Source organism: Alligator mississippiensis, chromosome 14, assembly GCF_030867095.1.
Source record: "Alligator mississippiensis isolate rAllMis1 chromosome 14, rAllMis1, whole genome shotgun sequence".
NCBI classification, from domain to species: domain Eukaryota; kingdom Metazoa; phylum Chordata; order Crocodylia; family Alligatoridae; genus Alligator; species Alligator mississippiensis.
In genome coordinates this window covers 37,315,234-37,327,169 of record NC_081837.1, presented here as the reverse complement: position 1 = coordinate 37,327,169, position 11,936 = coordinate 37,315,234, and the positions used below count along the sequence as shown (strand labels likewise).

The window sequence follows — 11,936 nt, the reverse complement described above, 5'->3', positions numbered from 1 at the left end:
CACACTGCTGGCTCACATTCAGCTTATTGTCTACTGCAACCCCCAGGTCCTTTTCTGCAGAGCTGCTGCCCAGCCAGTCACCCCCAGCCTGTGCCGGTGCATGAGATTCTTCTGTCCCGAGTGCAGGACTTTGCACTTGCCCTTGTTGAACCTTGTATCATTCTCCTCTCAAGGGCCCAATGCAGCCCAGTCCTGAGCACTGCAACACAACTGAGCCCTACAATTCCACACGGCACCCAGTTGTGCAAGTGATTTTAGACACTGAGCTAACATCTCCAGACACAAGCCATCTCATGCAAGAAGAGCAGAGGCAAATGTAGCAACAGCACAGCAGCTATCCAGGAAGTAAGCTGCAAGGCCAACCCTCCGTGGCACCCACGTCCAGCAGGCAAAGGTAGGGGATCTGCATCAAAAGGGTCAGAGTTAAGGCGATTTAGGGGCTTCCTTTGAGCAATGCAACATCCCATTGGCATTTTCTAGGTTGCTGATGGGGTGTTTCAGCTTCACATTCCCAAACGGTCCATGGGCGTTCAACCCACTGCTGGCTGTGACTTGATCGCTGTAATTGGAGGTACAGGGCGAGATGCAGCCTGCATACACACACACCCTTGCTGACTGCAGCCTGAGGGAAGTGAACAAAAACAGCCTTCAGCCCCAGGGTTTCGTTTTCTAACTAGGGACTGACAACTCCCCTGCACTGAAAATCTGTCTCTTGGGTAACAGCGACGCGCGATCCACAGACAAAATCCCTTAGTATCAACCCAACTCTCTTGCCTGGCCAACTCTCACATTGCACCCTGCCCGAGCGAGCACTGTGAATATTGCCTCCCAAATGAAGGCAGGTCGAGTCTGACACAGCAGGGGAGCAGAAGACTGGGAGGAAAGGATAAGAGATATAAGGGATCCTCTGTAAGATTAAATCAGGTCTTCCCACCCTCCCGGCCCCATGCTACGACACAGAGCATAGCCACCGCAGCAGATCTGACATCAGAGGACAGCAGTGGCGTATCTGCTCTGCTTAGACAATATGGTACCTTTTCAGGAAGGATGTCCTGGGCCCAGTCCCACAGCTGACACAGGGGTAGCCCAACAAGCCACCGGCTCTTAGGCAGGAACTGCAGCTCGCAGGAAGAAAAGTAACTGAACTCTGGCTGGAGCCTCACGTTCACAGTGCCTTTTATTTACAAAATATAGAGAGATGAGCTACTCAAAATAAAAAACAAAAAAACCACAAAATCACCATAGGAAGATGCACCTTGCTGAACTACAACTAGCACAGTTTGGTTGTCAGACTCTCCAGGAGCTTTTGTGCTAGGAAGAACTCTCCTCCATGGCAAATACATAAGGCCTCTTGGCTGGTCACAGGGAAACATGGGGGTTTTGTTCTTCACTGCTCTGTTAAACTCTGGACAGCAAATCAATCCCACCCTGCCCTGGACACTGCTTCAAACCCTCCAACCTAACTGCCCTATCACAGTAACAAGTCATCATGGCTTTTCAAGACGGTGGCATGGGATTCAGGTGGACTAGGTCTTAAGCGTCTCTGGTGGGACAAGCCCATGCACGTGGCAATAGGCACACGTCCACACAGGGAACTGAGCTTCCCCCCCCCCCACACACACACACACACAACAGAGCAAGGTAATCCGCCGGTGACGTGCATAGCGCTGTAGGCAGCATGGCAGGCTGTGGGTCTCTGGGCTGATGCACTGCAGTAGCAGAGCTGCATTGGTTTGAAGCTGCTCATAGAGGGGGAAGCTTGAATAAATGCAGGGAGGGCTGCGGTGGGTGGGGTTGGAGGGGCTATTACAGGGGTGCCAAGCCACTTAGCTTGCTGCATTACTTACAGGGGGAAGCTCAAGCCTCCTGTCCATGGCAGAAGGCTGTGAGGGGGAGGGTATTGGGGGACATAGCCATTCCCAATCACCAATGTGAGCCCAGGGAGCAGCCTGGGCTCTCAGTGCTTCTGTGGCAGGAAGGCTCCTGGGCAGCGGCGCTGGCAGAGAAGGCTCCAGAGCCGGAGCCAAGAGACAAAAGCCCATCCTGCTTTGTAACAGATGAGGGGCAAGACCCAGGGGCGAGGGAACAGTGGAGACAGGAACAGAAATAAAGTGCAAAAGTGGCGGGGGCTGGAAGGCTCCCTCCCCCCAGCCAGGAGTGCGTGGTGTTTGCACACGAGGAGGGTGCAGGCGGCTGGTCCTTGTCCTGAGCGCTGGTCTCCGAGCTGTGCTACGCCTTCATGTCCATGAGCAGCGTCCGCTGGGGCTGGTATCCGCCGCCCCAGCCTGGCATCACCTGCAACAACAGCACAGACCAGCTCACCTCCAGAGCAGCTGGCCACCCGGCCTCTCCCCCAGCAGCATTCCCGGCCTTGAGGCAGTGGAAGGTCTCCCTTCCCCTTCCACACAGTGCAGCATGACTGCAGCCAGCACACAGGGCAGCTACTGAGTTAAACCCAACCCGGACAACAACACTAGGCCTTTACTTACAGCGTGGCAATGCCTCGTTGGTGAGTGGGGGCTTTTGTGGTCAAATGAGGGATTCCTTTCACTAAGGATACCCATGAACGCAGGGGACTGGATTCAGTGGTCCAGGAGGCTTTTGCTAGTCCTGCATTCCAATCCACCCCCCAAAAAGCAATGGAGTTAGAGGCTGTTCTTGGGACACTAGGAGTGCAGCAGCCTGCGAAATCAAATGGTCTTGGGCAACATGCCTCAAGTACATTCACCCCCAGGTTCACAGGCCCCATCCTACTGCCCACGTCAGACTTGCTCAATAAATTTGATTCCTCTTCTCTTAAAATCTGCAGCCCAAAGGCTTCTGCTGGTGCCCTAAACAGGTCCAACACCCAGAGCTGCAGGAAGCGTCTCCACTGTCAACAGGCCTCTGCCCCAGAGGTTCAGTCTCCAAGTACCAGCCGCATTATCAGTATGAAGCACCTCTGAAGATGGAAGTCTGGGCTGCATTCACGCTTGTCCCCTTTATTACTGAACCAAGACTACTCCAGCATACCCACGGGCATCAGAGAGTTAAATGCCTGGCTGTTGCTGGCCAGGTTGGGATTCGAACCAGCGACCAAGCTAAGAAAGGTGCGAGCTTTCCAGCAGTAACAGCCAGTTCCCATGACATGAAGATTTGCATTTGGGTTTTTGGATCAGCTCCCTGCAGCAGGGAAAGGGTACAAGGCGGAGATACCCTGGCACACTTGGAGACAGGTACTCACCACTTCTTGTAAAGCAGGTTTCCCACATGTGCTATGCACAACAGCCAATTAAGTCTCTGCCGATTCCCTTCCCAGCTCCCATTGTACAGAGCTGGCTATTTCAGTGCACTGCAATGTCCTGCTATGCAGACAGAACAGGCACGGGCAAGCATTGGGCGCTTCCAACACAAATTTCTCTAGATCTAAATTTCTCTAGTGCCCCAGACTCCTGATAGGAGAGCTGCCCTAATGCAGCCCTCACCAACACTGTAGGGATCCTTTTGGTGCTAACATGCCCAGCAGACCGCTGCCACCACTCAGCCCGAGTTGCTGACCTAATTTCCAAACTACCAATGTTCATTTGTCTACAGTGACAAATGGCAGAGGCTTGGCCTCTTCTCATCTGTGCGCAGTTGCAGCATTTGAACAAGACTCTTTCCCACACTTCGGTTCTGTAAAAACACCCATTGGTGCAAAAATCCCCCTGCTACGTTTGCAGCCTGGGCTTGCGAAGGAGAAGAAGGGCCTGAACTGTTTTCCAACTTGAATGAAACACTGATGGAAGGAAACAGAGGGGAAGTGACTTGCTCAACTTCACACAGGAAGTCAGTGACAGAGGTCTCCTGAACCCAGGTCTGTCACCCAAGGCCTCTGTCACTGATCTCTGCCATCTCCCCTCCAGTCTGCCAGGGAAGAAACAGAAGTATTTCACACCACACGAAGATCCGCATGGGGAAACAGGATCTTGTACAGCTCCTTACCGATCATTGTCAAGTGTAATCTATAGGCCCCATCTCTGACCACAGCAAAATAGGGAAGAAGCTGAGGAAGTAGGTTTTCTTCTTTTTTTGTGAAATCAAATTTAAAAAAAAAGTTCAGGCCACTTCCATTCAGCAGCTCCTGTTGAACAACCACTGTGGACTTTTTCAAACGCAGGCTGATTGCAATCGATTACGATGGAGCTTCCTTAAATAAAACCCTTTTTCAAAGAGTCTTTGAAAAAAGTCAACCACAAAGCAGGTCTGCTGCCTTCTTGAGGATCCAGGCTCTTTTTAGCAAGGGAGAGCTGGTCTTGAAACAAACTCACAGGAGTATCTTTATACACCTGAATACTCCCGGGGCACTGTGGGGTGGCATGTTTGCCAGGCTGGGGCCTAATGGACTGGAGAGGGGAACACTGTCTACACACAAAGCATTGTCAGAGAGAAAGGACTATTCACTTTGCTGCTAGGGTTCCTGCGATAGGGATCTCCTGTGTTACCTGGCAGTAGGTAGGGGGAGCACAAAGTCTGCAGACAGAGGCCTCATTCTTCCAAGACCATGACAACGCTTTCAAATATAGCGTTTGCAACAGCCCTTTACAACTTGCAAGTAGTTTATAGCCAGGAAGTAGCAGCTCTACAGCCCTGACAAAGCAGCACCGTTGATCCCAGGTTTGCAAGACAGGTTTGTTACCAGCCCTCTGGCTTCACTCTCAGCCTCATGCTCTGACTCCACAGTCCCTGTCTCTGCAAAGGGCAGAGTGCATGGCCTGATCCCAGGCAGGTGGACACAACGGGTCAGAGATTCTTCCAAAAAGAGACAGTTTACACTTTGCAGCCTGGATGCCACGTGCTACGTGCCTTGCCAGAGCCTTCTCTGTAGATCTGCCAGCCCTCAAGCACATCATCTGACTAAGGGAAGAGGACGAGTGGTTCCAGGTAGCATCAGGCCAACTCGTACTGCCCCAGGCAGGATCACACACAGACACAATGACCCCACCCCACGGACCACAACTGCTCGCAGCTCACCTTGGTGTCCTCCGCCTCGCCCAGCAGCTCCTGCTCGGCCTCGTGCAGCTCCTCTGCGGGGTCATAGCTGTACATTGGCAACAAGTGGTGGCGGAGCCTGTCAAACCTGAGACAGAGAGAGAGCCAGGACCATGGTGAGGCTGTCCGTGGTGGGGCTATGGGCTGCCCAAGCAAGACTCAAAGCCACCACAGGGACAGCAGAGAGGCAGGAAGACTCACAGGGGCTGAGAGCTCCACAGCCATCATGGGAAGAGAAACACACCTATTATAATCAGCCTAAATCCCCTAGACACCAACATGTAGATCCCACAGGCCAAACCCTACTTTATTCTTTATTCCAGCAGTGCTGGGACCCCACACTTCTCTACATCCCACTTGTCTCACTTTATACCTAGGGTCCCTGCTGCCTGGGGCAAGGCTGTGTGCACCCAGCAGGATGGGGCCCTGACCCACCCTAGAGGGCATCGATATCACTATACATTATGAATAGTGAAATCAATGTAGCTTGACTGATCAAAGGGCTGCAAGGTTTGAACCCGTAACAAATGCTACCAGAGGCTGCTGTTGTCCAGAAAGCAGTCGGCAAAGATGTGGTGGCATTCGAGATCCACACAGCAGAGTCAGGCAGCCAGTGCTTGTTAACCCAGGTGGTGGCACTGGACCACAGGGAAGGGGGCTGGCAGGAGGCTGACACCCGCGTCCAATTCTTCACATGGTGGAAAAAGCTGACCGTGAGAAGCAAGTGCCAAGCAGGTGGGGAAGGAGGAAGGGAAAGACAGGATGGGAACTCCCATGGTATGACCCTCCCACCCCTGCAGCTGGGCAGGGAGGCTGGTTTCAGAGAGCTCTGAACACAGAAGTGACTAATGAAGTAAATCCAGCAATAGCATTTGGTAGCTGCTGGAGGAGGAGGTCCAGGGGGCACCAGGGCAGAGAGGAGCAGGTGGAGAGCACAGACCCAACCTTCGCTTTGACCCAAACATCAGGAGTTGAGGACATGCTCCCAGCCAGAGGGGAACACGGCTGGGGCTAGGGGCACAGAGGACGTGCACTCTGACCTTGCTCATCTGGAGAGAGACCTTCAAATCTGGTCCCAGGTACAAGTGGCATGTGTTTGTGGGGGCTCAGCCCATGGACTTGCTCTCGTCCACATCCAAGCCCACTCCAGCAGCACAGGCTGATGGGAGCGCTGCTTGGACAGCCCAGGACCACCAACATGGAAGCTCCAGCTCTGTCCTAGGCTTGGTTTCAACCTCTCTTCACAGCAGGCAATGCAGGAGGGAAGAGAGGTTGAAACCAAGCCTTGGACAGAGCTGGAGCTTCCACGTCAGTGCTCCTGGGCTGTCCAAGCATTGCAGGAGTGGGCTTGGATGTGGATGAGAGTGAGTCCACAGGCTGAGCCCCCACAAACTCATGTCACTTGTACCTGGGACCAGATTTGAAGGTCTCTCTCCAGATGAGCAAGGTCAGAGTGCACATCCTCAGTCCCCTGGTAACACCCTTCCCCAGGACAAGAGAGCTGACTGCAGCTCAGGGCCTCTCCCCAGACACACAAAGGCCTCCCTGTTTGCAGCGCTGGATCTGAGCTATAATCTCCGCCTGCAGGGTCAGAGCTGAGGATCCCACATGACACCCAAACCCTGTTCTCCAGGGACAGCATGACCGGCCACACCCCTCCCTATATGCCGGCAGCCCCAGAATCTGCCTCTTACCTTCTCTTCTTCTGAACATACATCATCTGCAATGAGGGGAGAGAGAACTCAGTCAGGAGGACACAGCGCAGGGGTTGGGTCGATCACCCTCTAAAGAGAGTCTAGTGCTGGCAAAAGGAACTGGCCGGCCAGCCCACCCCCGAGAGGAGCCCTCTTCTTGAGGAGAGCACCTATGTCATGGTCGAGGCAGGGCAGGGCAAGGCAAGCTTCCACCCCAGATGGCCTGAACACTCAACAAGCCCTGGCCTGGGACCTTGCAAGAGCTCAGTGCCTTGAACCCTGAACAATTTGGAAATGCTGGTGCCAGGTGCTACCCACTGGAAAGAACTGCGCTCTTGGGGTGAGGCAACTCCATCTCCATGACCCAGTCCAGGACAGTGCTTTGTAATTTGGACAGCAAGCACTGGGCAGACTGTCCCGCCTTACAGCGGGAGGCGGGGCGAGTAGCTCGCTGCCCTTCTAGCTAGCAGAGGCTAAGGGCTCCAAGTCTTGCTACCACAGGCCAGAAAAGACCAGTGCAGCCCCCGAGTCAGACTTCCCTCCAGAACAGGTGAGGGAGCCTCCCTAGAGCGCCTGCATCAGGTCCCATCTTGTGGTCATGCCAGAAGCCATTCCCCATCAAGAGACAGCCAAGCCCATCACCCCTTCTTGCTCCAGCCCAGGCTTATGGTTTACAGGGAAACCCTACTCTAGGAGTCTGCAAGCTCTCCACATCGGGCCAAAGAAGTGAACCTGACGCCCTCCCTTCCTTCTCCCACCAACCGCAAGCAGCCGAGTCTCATGGTCTGAGCACCCCGCTGAGGCCCGAGAGATGCAGGTTCAAACCCAGGACAGAGACATCTCCCTGGCTTTGACCAGAAGACCCAGCCCAGAGCCAGGCAACTTCTCCCACCCAAAGCTGGGTCCAAGCTGGCACATCCCTTCACCGAGTTGCGGCTCGGACGCACTGGTGTTTTCCAACAGACACCTGCTTCCTGGCAAAGACTCCCAGCCAGATGCAGTCAGCTCCACAGTCAACTTTTCAACATTTCACTGGCAGGCTTAAAACCGGGATCAAATCAAGACAAGAAGCCACCGCTGATAGCAGAGTGCCCTAGGCCAGTGGTTCTCAACCTTTTTTGTACCAGGATCCATTTGTACCAGCACCAAGTGCCCCTCACTCCCGACCCGCTGCCCTCCTGTCCCCAGGCCCCAGCCCCACAGTGTGGGGTACGGGGTGGGTGTGTGGGGCAGGGGGAGCCTCAAGCAGCCCCTCGCTGGCTGGAGCTCTGCCAGCCTGCGAAAGAAAAGCCACAGTTTCCCACTTTTTTTTTCCTTTAAGGGAGAATCCATGTTTAAAGTTTGGTGATCCATTTTTTAAGTTTGTTTGTGAACCTTTCATATATTCTTGCGACCCACAGGTGGAGAAATGCTGCCGACAGACAGACCAGCCTAACAAGTCACGCCCTCCCTCCCACTCTTTGGGTGCCAGAGCAAGGCAAGACGCAGCTGCCCCGGGCAGGAGCTGACGTGCTCAACCCACTGGGCAGAGACAGGATTCTCCTACAGCCTCCCATGCCAGAGGTGAAGGGGGAACAGAGGCTGCCCAGAGCCCGTTCAGCTCCAGGTCTCTCTGCTAGGGCTGCTAACAGGCGACTTCTGCTTTGTGAACTACAGCTACTGAGGCAGGGCCAACTGCCTGGGTTTGAACCAGCAAATAGAGGTGCAAAAGGATTATGCAGACACCCCGCTGCCATCCCACCCCCTCCGCCCCGGGGACAACCAACCCTACACGTTGCCTGCAAACGCCATGGGGACAGCACGAGCTCTTGCCGAGCCGGGGCAAGTCTCTTACCACGGCCAAGATGATGCCGAGGATGGTGATGAAGAAGAACGGCACGAGGACGTAGCCCACCAGGGAGTCATTGGAGGGTCCGGCGGAGGTGGGTGTGGTGGTGTTACTCATTGCCTAGGACAAGGCTGGTCTCTTCATCAGGGAGAGGATCTCCTGGGTGCCTTTCCCAGCCACACACACGCACAAGAAACAGACCAACCTCTTATCTTCAACACTCTTAGGGCTGGAGATTAAAGACAGTGACTCTCTACTCAGCTGCCAACCTCCAGCCCAAGGCTGGGGGAGGAGGGGAAGAGGGAAGGAACATAACCCCCAAGGCTGGATCACGAGTCAGTCAAGGAAGGGGTGGGACACGTGGACCAAAGGAACTCGCTCGGGCCTCTAGGATCTAGTGCTGTGAGCCGCTGCAGGCTTGGCCCACTGTGCCGACAATGGGCATCAGTGTTTAGATGCGCAAGGGTACTCCCCTCAGGAAGGGAAAGGCTTTAAGCAGACGCTGATGCTTCAACAGGGGAGTTTTCCCTTGCCCGTGATCCGTGAGGCACCTGCCTTGCGCCGTTTGCTACCAGAGAGCCTCTCACCCATGGATCGCAAAGCACTGGGTGGCCAGGATCTTTACTCCCGTTTTTAACCAGAGGAGAAAGAGGCATAACAGAGGCAAGGGAGCTGATTGTTAAAGTCAGAGCTCCTGGAGGAGTCATCTCCTTGTGCCTCAGTTTCCCCACCTGTGAAATAAGGACCATGACACCCCTTTAAATCACCCAACACCCCTCCCCTCTGGAGCGAGCGTGGCAATGGGTGTGGAAGACTATCACACAAGGCTGGAGGACGGCACAGAGGATATCAGGCGCAGGGTAATACCTGCCTGCAGCCAGGGCAGGGACTGAAAGATGCACCTCACTGTAGTCCGGTTAGCTGCCGTTGCACCTGCGGGAGAGGGAAGACAGACTTGAGGTGAAGGCACCCTCAGGAGATGTGGGTTCAATCCCTTGCTCCGCTACTGGCTTCCCGCGTGACCTCAGGCAAGTCACTTATTCTCCAGGTGCCTCCTTTCTCCACCTGTAAAGTAGGGATAACCGCCCTTAGTCTAGTTAAACTGTAAGCACTTCAGGACAGGGGCTGTTCCCTGGTTAGTGTATGTACAGCTCCGGGCACATGGGGACCCTGATCTCAGGCAGGGTTTCTAGGTATTACTCTAACACCGTAACTCTAGACTCAAAGAAACGCGCACCTGCCTCCCACGACGCAGTGTGCAAGAGCTACAAACGTCTGCTGAGGGGCCCACCTCAGGAGCATCCCACAGGCACCATTTGCAGGACAGGGTTTGGGAAACGAGCACGGCACCGTCTCACACCTCCCTCCTGCGCTAGGGCATGGAGATCTCAGCTGCTGCTTCGCCCAGGGCACAATCCACCCCCCGGTGCCTGCAACCAGCAGCCCTGGGGCAGGCAGCGCCATGCGCTGCAATCAAGAGGAAAGGCCGGATCCTGGCTAGGGAGCTGGCATACGGGAAGCACCCACGGTTGGCTGTAGGGCACCCTTTATTTGCCCCAGGGAGATGCTCCAAAGACCAGCAAACCACCAGGCACTGCCTGACCAGGGCAGGGTCTCCTGCCAAGCCTCAGGGCCCCGGTTAGGGAAAGGGGAGCAGGATCGCTCCCCACAGCTGCACCCCAGCTGGGCTGGACCGGCTTCGCCTCCCCGCCCAACACAGCATCTCGCCAGGCCGGGGCGGCCCCTCCGGACAAGCGTCTCCCCGTCCGCGGACAGGCGCCGGGCGTCCCCTCCCAGACCCCGGGGACGGCTCGTGCCCACGAAGCAACCAAGGAGCCCCCGCGGGACCCCCGGCCCTGAGCTCCCGGGGCAGGATCGGGCCGGCGGCAGAGGTGGGTCAGCCCTTCGCTGCCCGGGGCAACCCCACCCCGCGCGGCCGTGCGTGGGCCGGCAAGAAACCCCCGTGCACCGCGGATGGCGCCTGCACCCTCGGACCTGTGCACCCCTGCATCCGTGCACCCCCGGATCCGTGCACCCCCACCCCCGTGCGCCCCCAGACCCACGCACCGCTGCATCCGTGCACCCCGGCCCTACCTGGCGGCGGCCGCGCGCGCCCCGCACCCACCCGGAAAGGCTCCGCGGCGCGTGACTGGCGGAGATCCCGGCGTGGGGGGAGGCCCAGCCAATGGCGGGGGGGGGCGTGGTCAGCCGTGGGGGGGACGCACGTGCAGCGGGTCCCGGCCGGGCTCCCCCAGGTGCGAGCGGCGGTGCGGGAGCCCCCGGGCCGGGCTGGAGCTCTCCATCCCCGCGGTGGCAAGGAGCACAAGAGCCAAGAGGCTCCGAGACGCGCTGCTGCATACCCCCCGGCCCGCAAAGACCCGCTGCACGGCTCCCTCCCCTGGAGCCCCCTCTCCCAAGCCAGCTGTGCCCAGCCCGGGGCTTTGCTGCCTTCCCGGGGCCCCGCGCGGAGAGTGGCTCAGGTTCCCGCCTCAGTTTCCAGTGCTGTGTCGCCCCCACTGAGGCTAACCCGGGGGACGGCGCTGAGCCCTCTGCCACCTGGACCCTGATGGAGCTGCCGAGAGCAAGAGCTCTGGGGCGGGCCGGCCGGGTGTGATGTGGAGGGGGCTGAACTCTTCACATTTGAGAGGCCACATGTGCGCACCTAAAGCCTTTCTAAAGAACTGCCCCGACTCCCGCCATCGGGCACTCGGCACCTCTATGAACCATTTGTGGGGGGAGATGGAGAGCAAGGGCCTGGCCGCAGCCCCTCCAGGTTGCGGGTCTCCCCTCTGGGTGCCCGGTGCAGCGGCCGTCCGGCCTGGCTTCCCGGCTGGGCTGGACTGCAGGTCCCCGGGGGGAGGGAGTGCCGCCCTTGATGAAGGCGCACCCGAGGTGTCCATGTCTGCGCTGTCGCTGCAGTGCGCTGTCTGGGCTTGCCAAGTCCTTCCAGCGGGAGTCCTGGGACGTGCCCGTCTGATGGTCCTGGGGGACAGCTAACTATGCTGCTCTACGGAGCAGGGGGTGGGGGTGCACGTCCCGGCAGCACTGTGCCCCAGTGGGAGTTGTCCCCAATGTGCTACTTACCCCTTGCTGGCCCAAGGACAAGCCTCCTCTCCTGACTTACGGCTCCGAGTGGCCCCTTGCCAGATGCTTCAAAACCTCCAAGTGCTCGAGGCAGCGAGCCAGCATCAAGGGAGCATGTAGCCAAAGCAATGGCTCTGGAAACCCAAGCAGGGCACACAGAAGGGAAGGCATGGCTGGGGGGGGTGTCAGGGCTTGTAAGTGAACGTCACTGCAGGCTGCTTCCTTCCAGCCCTGTCCTCATGGGGCAGCACATGAGCTCTGTGCCTCAGCCTCACTAGGGACAGGGCCTCCCTTTCTAGTGCAGCAGTGAGAGCAGAACG

At 56.9% G+C, this 11,936-nt stretch overlaps 1 protein-coding gene across 2 annotated transcripts; it reads right to left on the bottom strand.

The window, feature by feature from the left end:
- Nucleotides 1–1,159: 1,159 nt before the first annotated feature.
- SMIM29 (small integral membrane protein 29) lies at nucleotides 1,160–10,697 on the bottom strand. Of its 2 annotated transcripts, none has more exons than XM_059717564.1 (6): nucleotides 10,627–10,697; nucleotides 9,400–9,597; nucleotides 8,539–8,761; nucleotides 6,705–6,730; nucleotides 4,993–5,098; nucleotides 1,160–2,295 (listed from the first exon to the last, which is right to left on the bottom strand). In XM_059717564.1, the coding sequence occupies exons 3-6, from the start codon at nucleotides 8,647–8,649 to the stop codon at nucleotides 2,230–2,232; spliced, it is 309 nt and encodes a 102-aa protein (XP_059573547.1). In that variant the 5' UTR covers nucleotides 8,650–8,761; nucleotides 9,400–9,597; nucleotides 10,627–10,697; the 3' UTR covers nucleotides 1,160–2,229. The 2 variants fall into 2 exon arrangements, with proteins under 2 accessions (XP_059573547.1, XP_019340432.1); XM_019484887.2 differs by having other exon boundaries at nucleotides 8,539–8,699.
- Nucleotides 10,698–11,936: the final 1,239 nt, after the last annotated feature.

Bases quoted from the DNA above. Each gene is read 5' to 3' on its own strand.
- SMIM29 (XM_059717564.1), bottom strand. From the start codon at position 8,649: ATGAGTAACACCACCACACCCACCTCCGCCGGACCCTCCAATGACTCC. The intron at 6,731-8,538 runs GTAAGAGACTTG...CCCTCATTGCAG, and splicing joins TCGGCATCATCTTGGCCGTG to ATGATGTATGTTCAGAAGAA. The intron at 5,099-6,704 runs GTAAGAGGCAGA...TCTCTGTCTCAG, and splicing joins TATGTTCAGAAGAAGAGAAG to GTTTGACAGGCTCCGCCACC.